The sequence below is a fragment of the Primulina tabacum genome, chromosome 2, assembly GCF_025594145.1.
Source record: "Primulina tabacum isolate GXHZ01 chromosome 2, ASM2559414v2, whole genome shotgun sequence".
Classification (NCBI taxonomy): domain Eukaryota; kingdom Viridiplantae; phylum Streptophyta; class Magnoliopsida; order Lamiales; family Gesneriaceae; genus Primulina; species Primulina tabacum.
The window spans coordinates 1,062,604-1,081,262 of record NC_134551.1 but is presented as its reverse complement, the minus strand read 5'-3'; the positions used below and the strand labels follow the sequence as shown (position 1 = coordinate 1,081,262).

At 33.3% G+C, this 18,659-nt stretch overlaps 1 protein-coding gene and 1 long non-coding RNA gene across 3 annotated transcripts; both read right to left on the bottom strand.

Moving 5' to 3' along the window:
• Positions 1–4,533: 4,533 nt before the first annotated feature.
• LOC142537220 (beta-carotene isomerase D27, chloroplastic) lies at positions 4,534–7,465 on the bottom strand. Its single transcript, XM_075642771.1, has 7 exons — positions 7,061–7,465; positions 6,694–6,833; positions 6,084–6,176; positions 5,937–5,998; positions 5,744–5,850; positions 4,944–5,036; positions 4,534–4,791 (listed from the first exon to the last, which is right to left on the bottom strand). Exons 1-7 carry the CDS (start codon positions 7,290–7,292, stop codon positions 4,736–4,738), a joined length of 783 nt encoding a protein of 260 aa, XP_075498886.1. The 5' UTR covers positions 7,293–7,465; the 3' UTR covers positions 4,534–4,735.
• Positions 7,466–10,650: 3,185 nt separating this feature from the next.
• Positions 10,651–17,592, bottom strand: LOC142522877 (uncharacterized). 2 transcript variants are annotated; one of them, XR_012814543.1, is made up of 4 exons: positions 17,366–17,592; positions 11,953–12,088; positions 11,419–11,814; positions 10,651–11,111 (listed from the first exon to the last, which is right to left on the bottom strand). It is a non-coding gene; the product is annotated as an uncharacterized LOC142522877 (long non-coding RNA). The 2 variants fall into 2 exon arrangements; XR_012814544.1 differs by having other exon boundaries at positions 11,534–11,814.
• Between the last annotated feature and the right edge of the window lie 1,067 nt (positions 17,593–18,659).

The window sequence follows — 18,659 nt, the reverse complement described above, 5'->3', positions numbered from 1 at the left end:
ATTTTTTATTTTACGGTGATATGATAAATTGATCAACTTATATAAATACATCGAAAATGCTATTTTCATTATAGCCTAAACTCAATACTCACTCATAGGGATGACAACTTTCTCCACGGGTTTGGAGTCCCCGCGGGGAAAGCCCGAAACAGGGATGTGGATCCCCGATTTTTTTCGGGTTTGGGTTTGGGTTCGGGGATTTTATGCAATTCAGGGCGGATATGAGATTACTATCTCCATCTCCGAAATCCCCGAATCCGCCCCGAAAATAATATCAATAATAAAATAATAGTATTATTAATATTAATAATATAATAATAATATTATTTTTTAAAATATTAATAATCTTAATATTATTAATATTGATATTGATATTAATATTAATATTATATCTAATAATAATAGATAATAATAAGTTTTGGTTTTAGAAAATCTCCGAATTTGCATCGTCTTGCCATATTAATATTTTTGAAACGGAGATAGGGGCGGGCATGGGAAGTTGATCCCTGAAATTTCGGGTTTGGGGATTCTCCGAACCCGAAAAAACGAGGATTGTGGCGGGTATGGAATCGAGGATGAGGATGGCAAATCCACCCCCGACCCTACCCGACCCGACCCATTGCCATCCCTGCTCACTCGCTACTATCACTCTATAGCATAAACTCACTCGTTCAATCTTGCTAGCTGTAAGAAACTAAAAGTTGAAGATTAGGGAAGCTTTTTCTAGTGAATATCGTATAGAGTGTCATGTGACTCTCTTTATCAGATACATGTCTACGAACCAACCAAGGTAAAAAGAAAAGTGTGGAGGAAAAGTTACAAAATAAAAAGGGCATCGAAAAATGAATATAGTACCATGTTTGGTTATATTTTTTAAAATAAATATACTATCATCATGTGAATCGGTAGATTTAATTTCATAATTTATATAATAATAATTTTAATACTTAAAAAATATTATTTTTTTATTATATGTGATGAGAGGTTTTTTTAAGCTATCGTCTGAATGGAGGCAAAATCTCTTCCAAATTGAGAGAAATTTATGCTAATATATTATATGTGAGTAGGTGAAAACAAATTTAGTCTTTTTTTTCATGTCTTGAAGAACAAAAATAATCCCAAAAAGAATAAAAAAGATAATATGAGATTATAAGATTCGACCATAAGCTTATACATTAGAAATAAATTAGGAGATGTTTTACGAACAAAAATATTCCCATTTTTTTTTTTTTTTTTATAAAAAAAACATATGATTTTTGGACAGATGGAACCAACGGACCTTGCCAAGTTTGGAGAAGGGTCACAAATTCCAAGTGGCTCTGAAAATTATGAGTGGTCAAACTGTAGTTTTGACCAAACGGTTGTCCGGAATGATGAACCTTATCGAGATTTTTATAATCATTGATTCTCAGATAGCAAAAGCTTCTGACTACAGTATCCAAAAGAGCATCATCTACCTCAATATTCTATATTTCTCCATAAAAAAAATGGTATATTTTTCTCAAGATATCGCCCCTAAATCCTAATTGCTTGCGAATGCTAACCAAAATAATAAAGGAACATATTATAATTTTTTTTAAATATCATTGTGTCAAAATTTATAGTTTATGACTGTGTAAATTGTAATAGGCAATTGTTACTCTACATCAATCATTCAAAAAAAAAAAAAAACTACACTGAATTGCATTGCAACTTGTGGAATCAAATATCTTACCTTGCCTTTGACAATAATAATAGAATTGTATGTGTGTGATTTTATAAAAGATTATAACCGGTAGTTCAAATAGTTTAATTGTATCACAACACAAGTTTTCATGTTTCGATGTTTTTAATCTTTTAGTTGGGACTATCTAACAAAAATTTGTTATAATTTGAAATATTTTTAAACTTTTTTCCACCATATATAATAAAATATTTATTTTTCTCTCATAGTGTTCAAGCTGTAAGTGAGATCTTGATCAATTGACAATAGTTCGATTTTTCATACGAACACTTTATCGGATGAGTCTCTAGCGTAAAGTTTTGGACGTTATGGTTTAGCTGACTAATATGATTTAGATGCTACTATATTAGCTTTATGGGTTTTAGCTAGGACACATATGAGACTTCCATTCTCATAAAAAAAAAAAAATATATTGTGTTTCTCGGTTTCATGCGTGATGAAATAATTGTATAGCAATTCTTTTTATCAACTCTTTGAATTAGTGTTTGAGTTATCGATGTAAGTATTCAACAAAAATTTCCAGTCGAAAAATATGCAAAACTCGATTAAATTTAAAAAAGATAAAAATAGTTGTGTGGAGCAAGAATTAAACTGGTTAATTTGGCGTATAAACCCACTTAAATTTTAATTCCTAATTATGATTTTGTCAACTTTTAAAATAATATTGTTTTATATGATCTAAGATAAAAATAAAATAAAAATAAAAAATAAAACGATAATGAAAGAAAGCAGTGATCCCAAGTAGCTAGCTAGTACAATATATATCACTTATTAGAGCTGTCACAATCTTTTCTTTTGAATGCTTCTGATTTTATGTCATGGATCGCAATTAATTTTGTTTACAGATTTGTACTCAAATCACTTCGCAGTGTGTTTCTATCTATCGTGCATTCCTATGTATATATATCATTCGTACGCACAACCACTGCCCTAAGATCGGGGTGAAATCAATTATTTTTTATGTCCCACATAGGGTTAAATAATGTTTTTTTTTTAAAAAAAAATTATATAACATTTTCATATTTTTAAGATTTAATAACTTGGTTTAAATAATTCTAAAATTTTATTCAGAAAAAAAGATCACATCTTAAGTAACTATAATTATCCAGGTATAAATGGGCGACCTATAACGTCAACTAGTGGCACCACCAAAATGGGACTACCATGTGAAGGAAAAAAAGTAGTTAGAATGGTGGGGAAGCCATGCACCGGCGCTTTTCAGCTTAATTAATGGTGTTCCGAAATGGGACACAAGCAAGGGCCGGTTACTCACTATATATCTCATTTATTCACATTATTTCTATTGCGACCATGTCTTTTCTAATATTCATGTCATCTTATTTAGTCGAGTCGAGCCGAGTCGAGTATGTTTTCAAAACTGATATCTTCACGTTAATTTGGAGTCAGACAATTAATTCGAAATTTCTACTAAATGTATAAATTCCTAAATTGGATTTCTCCTATGTCAAAAATAAGCAGAAAGCACCTTGAGTTTCTGTAACAAGGTGAGGCATGGGGTGCCCTTGTCATTCTTTGAGGGCGCAAGCTTATCTGTGTGTTTAGGTACTCTTTGCATTGGCACATGCATGTTTGTGCTTTTACTCTCATTCAAGGCTTCACATTTAAAACTCGAATAATTCAATTATATATATATATATATATATCTCTCTCGTGAAAGGTTCTTAAAATAATTACTTTAATTTATTAACATATTCATTAGATTTAATTTTTAATTAATAAAAAAATTATATGCATATACTTTCTTATATTTTTAAAAATATAATGATGGCTAGCTACTAATAATGGGAGCTGAGTTTAATTTGTACTATTTTTAATGGGAAATTTTATCTGAGGTAATTTCAATTTTCACCTATTTGGCGTGAATGCTATTTATTTGTACATGCACATGGAAGAATCGAATGCCTTGGGAAAGTAAATTTAACATGAGTGAAAAATTTTCATTTGGGTATTATTATTAATATTATTACTACTACTTTGTCCCTACAAAGGGAAAAAAAAAACACCTAGCTATATTTAAAGTCATAATTTTACTAGTGTAAAATTTGTTAGATTTACAGGTCGCAGGTTTTTTTTTTTTTTTTTGGATACAAAGGGGGGTGGGGGATTTTACGTAAACTTAATTAACTACACATTTCACGCAGCCGATGAAATTTAAATGCAAGAATATTAGGATCTTGGACTTTTGCCGCTGGGACAAAGGATCTGTCAAGTGCCAAGTTTGTTAAATTCGTAAGCCTATGTCTATTTCTTTTAGCTAGTACGAAATGGGCTTGGCTTTAATTGGTCATCTGATTTTTCCAAGAAGCCCAAATTTGCTGGGCTGACTAAAATGTCCCTCTTCTCTAATCCGACAAAAGTATATAAGTCAAATTTCAGAAATAATTAAATTTCATATTGTTTGTTCTTTATTGATTAAACTCAATCAGAAAGTCCACTAAATTCTGAACACTAATTTCCCAATATGCCTCAATAAGAGAGAAGAAATTTTAATTTGGTTACTCGTAGTATATCTATCACTTGAAGTAGGAGACATTACTGTGCGTGTCCAATCTTGCTGTCCTTAAACACGACGAACTAATCATGAGTCAAAACACTTCAACAGCCAAGGAATATGGCCAATTTGGTTTAAAAACAAAGGATAATGTCTATTTTGTGTTTCGGGTCGTGTAAGTATTAAGGTTTGAGTTTTGATCTTGAAAAAAGACTAAAAGCAACACACAAAATAAGTAAACTCAGATAACAATTTTGGCTATTTCCCTAAAAATAACGAATTCCAATTGTATTTGCAATGCTAGCTCATGGCTAAAGGAAAATTTCTAGCTTATAATTTCAAACCCTTCAAATTCTCTCAACAAATGTTTCATTGAACATTGTCATATGACAAAATGAATGATTCAAAAACCATGCGAACAACAAATGTCGATCACCCCAATATTTATGTTTTGTGATGGTTAATTTGGTTCGGATTTCATGGCGATCGCCTCCACATTACTAGCTTGTGCAGTTCCTGTGATGTTTTGATCTCACTTCCTTGCCTGGATGAACACCTTCATATTTAAGAACAATGAGCATCACAATCCCATAAATTATAAGATATTACGGTTTAGAAACAGTACTACTGCGCTCTTATGGAACATTTTTCGTCATTTTATATACTTTGAGTGGACAAATCTCACTTTTTTAGAATAAAAAACATTACATTGCTTGAAGCACGGCTGTATGAAAGCTGGATCACTGGACTGTGACGGAGGTTCTTGACCAAATATCATTTCACAGCTCATATCTTCAAAATCTGCCAAATTTAGTGTTTAAGTGAATATGATTTAAATCACAGTAAAGAAGATGGATGCAAAATTGATGATTAAATAACTTTTGCCATACTAACTTCAACTCTCTTGATTTCGCTGCCATCGACACGTGTATATATAATACTTATATGAATATAAGACCGCAAGTTATAAGTTGCATACATGATATGTTGTTGGCATACATAATATGATGGAGCTTTCAAATTGGCAATATTGGGTGGGTCTACTGGAAGCCTTGAGTGGCTATAGTAAATGGGGTCCTCCATCGATTTAATTTGCTAGGTCTCTGAGTTTTAGTGACATACACTGTTTATCCTCTATGGGTGTGATTCCCCTTTTCTCTGTTGTCCTCTAATGTGCTTACACAAAAAAAGTTCCTTTTACGTCACGGGCTTCTTGTCCTAGTGGCACTATGTGTCTTAGAAATGAGAGAGGTCTCGACTTCGAGACCCTGTAGACCCTAGCTCGTCCCCAATATCAAGAAAATTCTATTTTCTCGAGCACAAGCATTAACTACCCCAAATGAAAAATAAATAAATTTCGTGTATAGATATTTTTCTGAAATTTTATGTTTACTGCAACAGATTAAAATGATGGGATATGATCAAACACCTATGGGAAACTGATGTGTGTGTGTGTGTGTGTGTGTAACTTGGAAAATAAGCACCACTAGTTATTTTAAACTACTTACTGGGGACCATGTTGATGGGCATTCCCAGTGATTCTTTAATGAATGCTTGGGATGGCATCTTGCAAAGGTTGGTGCACATTCCTACACAATTTGTCCCCTCCAAAAACCTGAGGAAAAATGGCATCACAATGAGAGCTTTATTTCAAATAATAATCCATTAGTTACATAGCACAAATGATGTAACAAAAGACACCTGCATTTCGGTACATACACCACATTTCGCTCTTTTTTCCCTTCGAACTCCGACTCTTTGACCTTTCAATTAGCATAAAACGAGATTGGGAATATGTTGATTGTTTCAACAATCTATATATGATTCAATAGTTATCACTTATCATACCTCACAGGGACCAACTAGCCATGAGAAGAAAATCGTTGTGAAGATGGCGAAGTATTCCCTTGCAAACTTAGACGGTGGCAGAAATGCCTTGATCTTCTCTACATAAAATAAACTATGTTGATGTTTAAGTGTATATTAATTACATAAGAAAATTTTAAAAATCTCAATGCATCAAATCCAATATTTCCATTCTGGGGTAGAATTTTTAGGACTAGTTCATGATATTGGTTTCCTAGTATTGGGTCCTATGGATTGGATTCATGATCTCGACACATCCGAAGACACTTGAATTTTAAATATGTTCAAGTTATTATGATTCTTCATTGTCATATGTAATATAATTAAAAATGAAAGTGACATGCAATTATTCTTTAAATAAAATCAAACTTGTAGCTAAGCCCGTCCGGCAGACCTATTTTGGTAAAATTATATATCCAAAACATGTCTTATTTGATCTTGAGTGATAAAACAACAAACTAAGCTCTTCAAATAATATTTTTGTATATCTTCATTATTTGAAGCATTTTTAGTTTTAAGGCGGACCCATCAGAGTCAAATTAATAGCTAGAGACAAAGAACAAATAAGATCGCGGTGGATGTGAGAACTTGCCAAGGACAGTATAGGCTTAGGGAAGGCCGTCTCAAGAGTTTGAATCACTAAGCTTCTTTGTTGGATCGGGGTGAAGCATCGCGACGCCATTGTTGCCGCTTCAATCAGACCATCGTACCCCCTCCTCTCACTTCGCAGCCCTTCTCATCAAAAAAATAAACTATCATAAGATATACACATGTTCTAGGGTGTTTTTTGTTTATGAAACTTAGAAGCTGTGATTAGAAGATGGAGGTGAAATAAGCATGCACCTACACGCACGCGTGCATACGTATGTAACATCTAGACACATACATGTATGTATGTACATACATAATGCGTGTGTGTGTGTGTGTGTGTGTTTGAGAGAGGGTGCTGTGTGACATACCTGTGGAAGACTGTAAACTGTGAGAGAGATGGTGAATGGCGAGACGATCTAACCAGTTATCATTGTGTACAGTTTTCGGTTCACGAGTGGATGAAATCGATGAGTCCACGCTGTTGTCTGTGATCTCCGAGAGAATGGAAAGAGAACGTACGTGACTGTGCATGGCGATTCTCCGGTTGATTCGAGGCGGCCTTAACAGGCTGTTGTGTATTTGAACGAGCGTTACCTCCATGACTAGCTAGGCGGCGGCACGGGTGGTGAGAGAGGTGGATTTGTTAGCTCATGAGGTAAAATAAACAAGAGTAAATTGAATGGTTTGTTGGATAGGGAAGAATAGGATGGATATTTAGAGTATATAAAACAACAAAAGCTAACAAGAGGGAATATTTTGCCGAAGCTCTTCCCTTTTATGCTCTAAGCAACTGGGAATCTTTACGAGGAGACTTCTTTACTTATTTATCAATATAATCGACGAAATCAATAATTATCTATGACAAAAACAAGATCAAAATATGATATTTTTCGTTGTTATATAATTGAAATATGGTGAGTCATGTCCTTGTCATCCATAAGCTTCTCGATTGTTTGCTTGCTTGATGCATAATTTTGACGTGAGAAAATTGTTGTGAACTAATTATTATCTTATTAAAAGAGTAACAAAGATGCCAAATGATTCGATATTGTGTTTAAACAAGATATCCAACCATAAATAATAAATCATAGGACACATATTAAAAGAAAACTACTGCATGAAGCACAACTACCTAGTACTTCTAGGGGGCGTTTGGTTCATGGGATTAGGTTTCATCCTATTTTTCTAATTTTACCCTTCTCTTATATCCAAACTCACCGCCACGACCGACCACCGCCGCCGGCCGCCGGCCGACGACCGCCGACGCCGCCTACTGCCGGCCAACGCCGGAATACCGCAGCCGCCGTCGGTCGACCACCTTCGGTCAGCCGCCGCCTACAGACGGTCGACCACTGCCGCAGTCGGCCGGCCTACCGTCGCCTTCGCCGACCACCACACCGTCGCCGCCGCCGGAGTAAAGAAGGAAAAAAAAAAAACAAAAAGACAATTTTGTCATTTCATCATAAAATTCAAAATTATCTCACACTTAAAAATCATACCAAACAAAATACAATTTTACATTATATATTACATTTCTATCATAATCATTTACGTAATAATCATTAGTTTATTTTATCCTCCAAATCAAACGTAGCTTAGTACGTGAAGAATTCCATATTAACCAACAACTAGCTAGTACATGAAGGCGTGAAGAAGCACTACGATTTACTTGAAGGCATTGTTCGACTCAAGCTTGGCTCAATTGTGTATATGCCCAAATCATCCAGCAACCCATTACAAAGAACGACTATACAATCAATTTAATATCGAACAAGTACTTAAAAACTATATTTCCCAACATAGCACACATATATACTGCCGGCAGGCATGTTCTTTCGAAATTAAAATTAAATACATAATAATTTTTTGTTATTTGGATGCTCATCAAATATTTCCGATGTTCTGAATGGAATCAGCAAAGGGTAGAGGGAGTTCAATGTCCCTTGTGTAGGTAGGTTGGAAGTCGCTTTTCCGGAGATGGCTGATAGCCGGGAACCTTATCATCCACGAGCTTACTGATAAAATCTGGATCAATAGTCAGCAATAACCTTTCAAATTCACGTGGGAGGAGCGGAATTCTGCCCACTGGAAACTACACCCAACATTAGAAAATGATAAGTAGCAAAAAGGGAATTACACAATGTCTCAAATACAGAATGATGATGCATCTTAGCAATTAGCATAGTCAGAAAATGAATTCCTTTCCACTTGTACAGAGTTTGAATTATTACCGTGTTGCTTCCAGATATTATCTTTAAGAAGGCAAAAGTACTCTTAAATCGAGTATTACAATGCATATATATATATATATATATATAAAAAAAAAAATTCCCCTCATTTTCAAATCAAGTGAGTCAAGTGACTAGCAGCACATGAAGGAAGCTAGTCAAGCTGAGCAAAAAATAAGTGAGAATGCATCCCAAGCACCTAACATAAACTTACTGTTTCATAAGTTTCCAATGCTTCGCCGACCCCCTATATTTTCGCTCGGCATTGATGCTTCTCTAGATGCATGAGTGAATAGCATTTGTCAGCCATCACAAAACATAAACATTTATCTCATCAGAAATACTACAACAAGATAAGGCAATCAATCTTATTTTATAAGAAAAAGTTCATTTGATAAACTCTGCTTTTTCTTCCACGAAAGGATAATTAACAGCTTGGATGTAAAATTTCAAAGTCCCATTTAAATTCATATTCAAACTGTACTTTATAAAGTATATTTCATTTTATCAACGTTACAATATAAATCAGGCTCACAGAGTTGGCATTTGCAAAGGAAACACGAGCATTCAGTTATACACTAACACAAATGGTTCAGAGAAGGGGAATATATTAAAATTCTTTAAATCAAATCAACAACCCTGAATGCCTGAGAAATTTGATAGCTCTGAAAGCCAAATAAAAATGTTGTTTTGAGGGTTGGCAACAGTTATAACAATGTAGGGATAGTTAGTAAAATAGTTTTGGTAAAAGTAGATTTCGAAAATCTCTCTCAAATATATTTTGATGTTTCAAAAATTTATTTTAACCAAGATTATTTTAAAAAGATTTCCGATCCATGTTTTTGCTGGAAAACCCCTAATTTATTTGTTTATACACATTAACCCATATAGTGTTCAATCTTTATGTTTCATAAATAATTGTGTGTATTTTTCAATAAATATTACAAAACTTGAGATTGGACGATATTGTATTTAATCATGGCTCGGTGCATAATTTTGACATATGAGAGAAAATTGTTGTGAATTAGTTATTACCTTGTTAGAAGTGTGACAAAGATGTCATTTCGGCTGACATATTATTTGAACATATTCGAACTGTACTATAATCACACATTATACTTTCATACACTTGATCACACAATCGTCTTTGTATTTTTTTTTATTTTTATTTTTTTAACATATATAATCGAAACAAAATGCCGTGTTGAAACAATTACAAAAAATAGATAAACAAAGATAGTTAAATGAGACCGAATTCAATAACAATAAAAATAAAATTGGGATATATGACAAAATTGCAATTTTTCATAATGTGTGAGATTAGTCCTCTTAGACGGCGATATTGGTCAAGTTTGAACCAGCTTGATGGGGCCGTGTGGAAAACAGAGAGCTTTAAACTTGCCATTATTTTCCAATTTCTCCACCTTTTATACACCCTTCTTCCTCGGTATCATGTGAGGAAGCTGTGCTATTTTCTGTATGCGATGAGATTCTCAGCGAAACGGGTATGTTCGTTAGGACTTTTGTTGGTGATAGTACTGAATCTGTGTGCAAACACTGTGGGGAATGAGAATTCTCATGATTGTAGAGTCAACTGGAGAGTCGGCTTATATGGGGGCGGAGGCGGGCATGGAAGGAGCCTCAAGGGAGGTGTGGGTGGAGCAATTGGACCAAATAGGCATGGTGATGTGGGGAGACAAGAAGGTGACAAAACCGGTGATAAAAAGGACAACGGCATCGGGTGCTTCAAGTGTTAAGGGCGTCGTGGGCTATGATTTTGGGCAGCGCCGATGACGATCGATAGCAAAAGTGCTCTCATGAGTTTTAGCACAGTAGCTTATTTTTTTGGGTCTTTCCAGTCTTTTTCTAAGCAACTATGTTTCATTGTATTAATCGATATCTTTTCATGTGTGAAATTCCCTAATTATTTTCCCACTTGTATTTATGTCGAACCAACCAGCTTGTATCACCATAAATCGAAAAAGAAATCGATGTAAGTTTCGTCACACACTAGTGAAAATTCATTCCAAGAATTAATCTATAGACTATAATATTAAATTTCATAAAATACTTCTTGCTCCAAAATTTTAGGATTTTAAAAACACCAACTCGGTTCCTGTTAACTCATCCGACTCGACTCAGCGCAACTCAGGATTGTTCTGAGCACAATGTAATTTCAGGAGCCGGGGGCCTAAACAAAAGATAACACACTTTAAATTGCTGTACTGACATCGATTCAAAATAATAATAAACAAACAATGATAATAAAGAATGAAAAAATTGAGAGATTTGACTGATAAGCATGGTAAATTTTTTAAGATAAATGAAGTGATCTTTACTCACTAATAGGTAAAAAGAAAGACATATGACTATCGGAAAAATTGAACAAAGGTAGTAACCATCCTTCTTAAGCATTTTGTTGCTTGGTTTAAGATCAAAGACTGCTGAGAATCATAAAAATGAAAATCGACACTTCCAAATCTTGAACAGAGAACTACCTTTTAAAGGGTTTCTGTGAGGAGGATGCAATTTAGATGCATGAGATTTGCTAAAACAACATGATGTGGGAAAGAAGAAAGAACCCAAGAAAAGTGAGAAACGTTGATAATTAACCACTCCTCTGAGCTCACATTGGTCGTGTCGTGCAAAAGGTCGGCAATCCTAGCACATTTTTTCTGCTTTACACGAAAAGTAAAATGAGGAGAAAACACAGATAACGGTGGAAGTTGTCATTCTACAACAGTCAGAAGAACACTCGAATATTAAATTAGAAATATGAGGGGAAAAGTATATGCTTGTTTTCCCGTTTCTGTAGACGAAGCAAGTGCAGTTGAAATGCCTCCAGATGGGTAAATCTTCAGTCTCAATTGGGGTTTCTCACGACACGTCTCTTCCTGTAAGAAACTTAGAAAGGAATAGGTAAACACAGATTCTTTTGTATACATACATGGATATAAGTTGAAACACGATCAAATGGGATCGTGAAGAACTAATAATGATGATGAACAAGAAGGTAGGACGTGACAATTTACCTTTTAACAACACGCTCATGAACTTGAGATTGGAGGACGTATCAGATGTAATTCAAACATGTTTAAGAACATCATACCACAGGTTTCTTTGGTATTTTTGCATTCTGGACTTGCTGCTAAACTCCTTCTTTCGCACCTGAATTTCAAATTTATTCCATAAAAGGTAAGAAAGTAAGGTGTAATGATTTATAGCTTTAAAAAAGGAACATAATTCATCATAAACTTTGAGGCAGCGGCCAATTGTTACTGGCATCCCAACACAGTCTTTCTTTTGACAGTTGACAGTTGAATATGCTCAAAAAATGGTTTGAGAAAGAACAATTTTACGTAATAAAAAAGAAGATTCGTAGTATCATCGCAGTATGAGCATCACATTTTCTTTCTTATTAGATATCTTCTGGCTAAAATAGATTTCAATTAGCATCAAAGAACCATAAAAACAAAAAAATTGGTAGATAAATTTAGTAAAAAGTGTTGATGAAACAAATGTAGATGATTGTACTTGACGTAATGTATGAACTAACCGTTGATTAATGAAAAACAAAAAAAATAATATTACGATCAACAAGTAAAGACTAATTTAACCGATACGGATGGATGATACTCATGGACATTTTTCAAGTTGTGTCAAGTTGTTTATACTGACTCTTAACGACCACTTCTGAGTTTCCCAAAGTTGACGAACAAACCATCATAAATAAGGCAAGGACTATTGAGATGTTATACAAACTAATGAACTATAGTAGGAATGGGGTGCCAAGCAGTTACCATGTATAGCTCATAGAAATAAATTCATTCAAGACAAATACGTGAATCACAACGCCTGCATTTCCTTTTTAATTTACTTGTTAGGTAATGTATATATATTTCCTCCCTTGCTTCAATAGTATATTATTTATCTGGAACACATCTTAGCCGCTAGGAAAGAAACTGCATTAAAAAATTTATCAGAAAACCGTCACGAAAGCAGATTTGCATTTAGATCACATATAAAGGCTATAATCAAAGTCAATCTTATGATTCAAATGACTCTGTACACTTAATTTGTCTTTATAAGTTATATCAACTAAGCATATTTCCCGAATGTGTTACATCTGATATCTGCAACTCTCACTAACAGATAATCCAGTCCTAACATTGTCAAAATTCTATTAAATCAAATATTCCAAAAATGTCACTTCAATAACTGATAAATATTATACCACCATTCAACTCAAAAAATAATAATAATAATTGTACCACCGGGTAGCTTTATAAATTATGGGCTAACTTCGGAATTTTGGCGCATCACACTTTGTGTAGTGCGATTTAGAAGAATGAAATTTTAATACCCAAGTATAAACATGAGAGAAAGAAGAAACAAACACTAATGCAACGTATTTTTGCCAAGTCCATGTATTTCAAAATGTACTACTATTTCATTTTTTTTTGCCGTGAAGCTAATTGAATATTGCTAAATTTTTCAAATTTAAATTTTCTGTTATTGTAAAAGCATCCAACTTGGACATGACAAAAGCAAGGTATCCTTGATTTCAAGCGGAAACAATAAAATGAAAACGTTGATCATGATTCTTATCGTTCTTTTTACACATCACAACATTTTTCCCAAATTGAAATTTTCATTTTCTTTGACAGGTCAGAATGATGTGCAGTTATAATTGTTACCAAAATGAGAATACAGCCAGAATGATGTGTAGTTCTAATTGTTACCAAAATGAGAATACATAATCATCCAGGCTTAAATGTAATAAATGCAACAGCTATATACACACACAGACAAATGAATGCAACAGCCACCATAAGATTTCCTTCTACTAGGTTTTGCACCCTTTTCAAAAAAAATTTGCTTGTTTATTGGTTTGTTATTCTTTTCACACTTGCAGCCGGAAAATGAGTGAAAAAGTAGCAGAAGGTAAGTATTTCAACTTCCATTGGGGAAATGAATCTGTCATTTTCTTGTTCCTACTTAATTATAATCTCCATGCCCGTAGATGTCTGTGAATTGTTCTATGATTTTTTGTGTTTTATGTATGCACATTTCGTGCACAACAAAGTCATAATTTATGATTTCGTGACATGGACTGAGCTGCTCATCAATCTTTTGAACTTTAATAAAGTTGTATTGAACTCGTTATGCTTTTTGTTTGATCTGTTAGAAATACTAAAGTCTAGGTCCATTAGAACACAAATTTGGTGAAGGTGCTTCGATAAAAAAAATTCCATTCATGGTGAAAATAAATAATTACCAAAAAGAGCATAAGATTTCTTTAATACTTCAATTTTATGTGTGGGGGAATTTTAAGACTTACGTGGAAATTTCATGCACTCCGAGCATGAGTTTCAACACGTGTATCTGCGTTGACATTATATTTTTCTCATATTAAAGAAATTTCTTAAAAGTCTCCATGCCCCACAGAAGTCTATGAATTTTGTTACAGTTTTTGTGTTTTGCACAAAAAATTTTAATTCATGGTCCCACAACAAGGACAAAGAGGCTATCAATCTTTCCAAATTTGTTAAAGTTGTCATGATGTCGTGATGTTTTTGTTTGATACGTTAGAAATACTCAAGATTAGATTAGGTCTAGGCTTCAAGTCATTTAAGATTTTAATGAAGCATGACTGGATTAGAAACTAATTAAAAGGTACCCTCTTCAGAATCTCATATCTAGTTCCATTAGAACACAAATTTAACAATAGTTGCATCATGTCGAAGGTGCTTCCAGTAAAATTTTGTACATTTATGGTGAAAAAACTAATTGTTAAAAGCACATGGTCTATATTTAATCCTTCAATTTCATGTGTCTGGGAATTTAAGACTATCGTGCAACTTTCATGAAGGTAGATCAAACAAGAAAAATGGCTCTTAAGTTGCAAACTTTCCAACTCAAAATAACAGGCATGGGTTGGGGCTCTTAGTACTAACATATTACATCATGCGAGGAAATGATACCTATCAATGAAAAGAATTAGTTGACTTTCAATATTTGTAGGACATGTTCTCTATTTGTTTTCATCCCTCTTTTAATAATATTTGCCTATCATGTTTTGGGTCATATTTGCCAAATATTAACACTTATACAGGGACCTCGTCACCTACCAAACTGAATCAAGTGAGTGCTGATAATCAGGTATTTTCTTACTTTAGTGATAATTTAACTATGAAGCCACAAATGACTTTCAATTAAAAGATTTCTTTGTCACAATGCTTCAAGGGAACTGACAAAAAAATTGAATTCTAGGAGGCAAATGAAGATCCTGAGCAAAACAACAATTTGACACTTCAACATGTCATTTTCGACGAGCCAACATCCGCTGATGGTCAACCCCAATGGTAAGAAGCAATATTATTATATTTGAATCACATCAATTACTCAGACTTTAAGCTTTAAGAAAAGAACAAAATTTTTTGATTCGTATTTCTTATGTAGCTCATGAATTATATTACAGAATATACTAGGTCTAAGGACTTTGGAGACATGTTTCAGTCGGAAGGGCCAACATTAGAGCTGAATTTTCTTCCATGCTCAAGTTAAACATCGCATCAATAAACATGCACAAATATCTATGAGTCTATATCCCAACAACGATATCTGTTGCTATAATTTACTAACCCAAATATAATTGTGCTAGCTACATTCATGTTGGTGTTTCCTACAACACAAGCTGCATTCTTTCAATCATCATTAATGATCTCGTGATAATTGCCCTACTTATTTGCATGAATTAACAATGAATTACTCCTTCTAACTTACGCTTAGTAGATTCAAATCTAAAAATTATATTTCCTATCGCTTCTGACATTTAAACATTCAAATAGGCCACATTTCCCAATTGCGATATTTATGCAGTTTACCATAGCTTCCTTAATGTATGACATTTATTTACCATTACACACATTCATTTCACATATTTGTAAATCAAGGATTGATGGGAGAGAAGGCAATAATGTAAATAAGAAGACTGCAGATTCTTCGACAAACCCTTCTCTTCCAGTAAAGGAAGAAACAACAAGCGCAAATCCAGCAAACCAAAGGAGACAAGGATATAGAGCTTTGAGAATGAGGGCGGATAACCACCCAGATGTGGAACGTGAAACTAAGGCCAACACAAATAAAAAATGATCTGAAGACCAGCAACAATGGATTGATATGCCATATCTGCTACATTTCATTTCTTAAACTACATCTTGAAAATATCAAGAGCCATAGATTCTTTGTTTAGAATTAAGTATTTCCTTTCTTTGATTTGGTTTTTAGCAATGACCCTTGGTTTTGGTCTACAAAAACCTGCAGCCTGCAAGACGCAGAAGCATCTCTTTACTTCACTATTCTATGTTGTTTCAGTTTGTTTTGTTAACTAAGATGTTAGACTATAAATGACATTAAAATTGGATGCCATTGCAGAACAAGCTTCTCAAAAGAAGTCTTGTCTTAAGTTTTCAAAAAGTTCATACTTGGGTCTAAAAAAATTATTTTTCCCTTCACATGAATTATTTTATTTCAAAAGTCGATAGCTAATTTTTTTTCTCATTCTTCCGCGATTTTCTTACTAAAAACCTAGCTTTAACACCCACAACCCCTAACACGACCTTCTTTTTCACTCCTATGCTTCTGCAACATCCACTTACCCTCATCTGATGTGTTAATCATTTTGATAAGATCCAAATTCATATGATGCAATACTTTCTCAACCAATTTTGTACTCAAGGAATGAAGAAGAATTAAGGAAGGACACATAGAAGAGAAGGGAAAGCCAAAACATCAATTTCAATCAACTTATAATGAATACAATAGAATTGTATTTTACACCAGTCACTAATCTTTCAAACTTAGATGACTAAAGAAATCCTTCCTTTATTTCATTACCCTATTTATGTAAATTGTATAGGATTTTTATTAGATATTTTTTCAAGTTCTTCCAACTCTTACTCATAATGGAAGCTTTGAAATGCCATTGACAGTTTTCTAAACAGTCAACGTCTAGTAAATGTAGTTGCACTATGGAAGGCCATTCAGCAACCGGCCAAGCTTTTAGCTATTCCACTGCCATCATTTTTTCATTCCATACCCTTTCCTTCGAAAAGGTACACAGGCAAAGAAAGCATGTTGAAAAACATTTACACGTTAACTATTTAGATATAAAAGTCATTGTTTTTTCAGAGAATTTCAGAAAGACTGAAAATTCTTTTCTTTTTCTGATGCACCAATTTTTATCAGAACTCGGGCATTCATAAAGCTTGAATCTTGGCAGCAACAAAATTTACAAAAGCTCGTAATAGTTAAATTGGACAGTTAATGTGAAGCTATTATTTCCCACTGGAAAATTGAGGTATTTAGAAGCGTGCTAGCCACCAACAAATGTAAGAATCAACATCAACCATACAGACATTAAACGAGTATTTCAAATCTAACCAATTATCCCCACAAGAAATTTCACCATGGCTGAGCCCTTCTTTCAGCTCCAAGTCTCCATAAAAAAAGTAGCAACATTCAGCAGCCAGTGACATCCAAAGAACAGGCACTTGTCAAGATGACTAACGTTTATTGTTTGCCGATTCACAACGTCATTTTCGCCGAATTAGCTTCTGGGTAATGGGGACTAAATCGAGAGATTGCTTTAAGAGTGGGGAAAAATAAGTGTGAGATTTTCACGGACGGTATCCTGTGACAAGATATCTTATTTCGATTATTTATAAAAAAATATTATTTTTTATATTAAGATATGTGTATTCATTCTATATTTTTAAATATTTTTAATGATTTTTTTTAAATGATAGACTTTTGTGGAGTTGATAGATTTTTATTGACTTTTATGGAATCTCATAGAATTGTAAAACAAATTTCATAGACTCTTATAGACTTTTTTCAAGATTTTTGTAGACTTTTGTAAATTTTTTCATAGAATTATGTGAATTTTGTAGTTTATAATTGTGATTTATTTTTTATTAATTTTTTTAAATAATTATTGGACATAGATAACCTCTTCAATTTTAAATTATTATTTTTATTTATGAATGTAAATGAATTTTACTTACTTAAAAGTTAAATCAATTTAATTTATGAAAAACAACTTGAAATCAAAATTTCAATTCTTTATGTCAATTCAACATATTAATGAATAATATTTTTATAAGTTCATAATAAAAGTTTATTAAAAGAACACTCAAAATAATGAGTAGTCTTTTATAAAAAAATCTAATCATTACTGACAATTTGATCAACATCGTTCTACATTCCATTGGCTATGATATTCCTCCATGCATTAGCATTTGCTCGTTGTTGTTTTTGAGTATTAAATAACTGATCAAAGTCGTCACCTTCATAAACTTGTGCCGATGAAGACAATTGAGCTTCATTATCTAGTTCAATTTGAAATTCATCAAATTGACACTTCTTTCAAAGAAAATTGTGTAATATAGCACATGCCAATACAAGCCCTATTAGGGGTGGAAAAAATACCGAATTTTCGGTATAGCGAGATTACCATAACAAAAAAATATTGAATTTACCGAATTTTAAGTATACCGAAGATTTCGATATGGTATGGTAACAATACCGAATTTTTCGGTACGGTAACGATATCCAATTTGAAAATTTTGGTATATACCGAAATACCGGAAAAATATACAAAAATTTTAAAATATATAATATTTTAAAACAATAAATTATAAATTTTTTAAAATGTAAGGTTTTTTTGGTTCGCTAT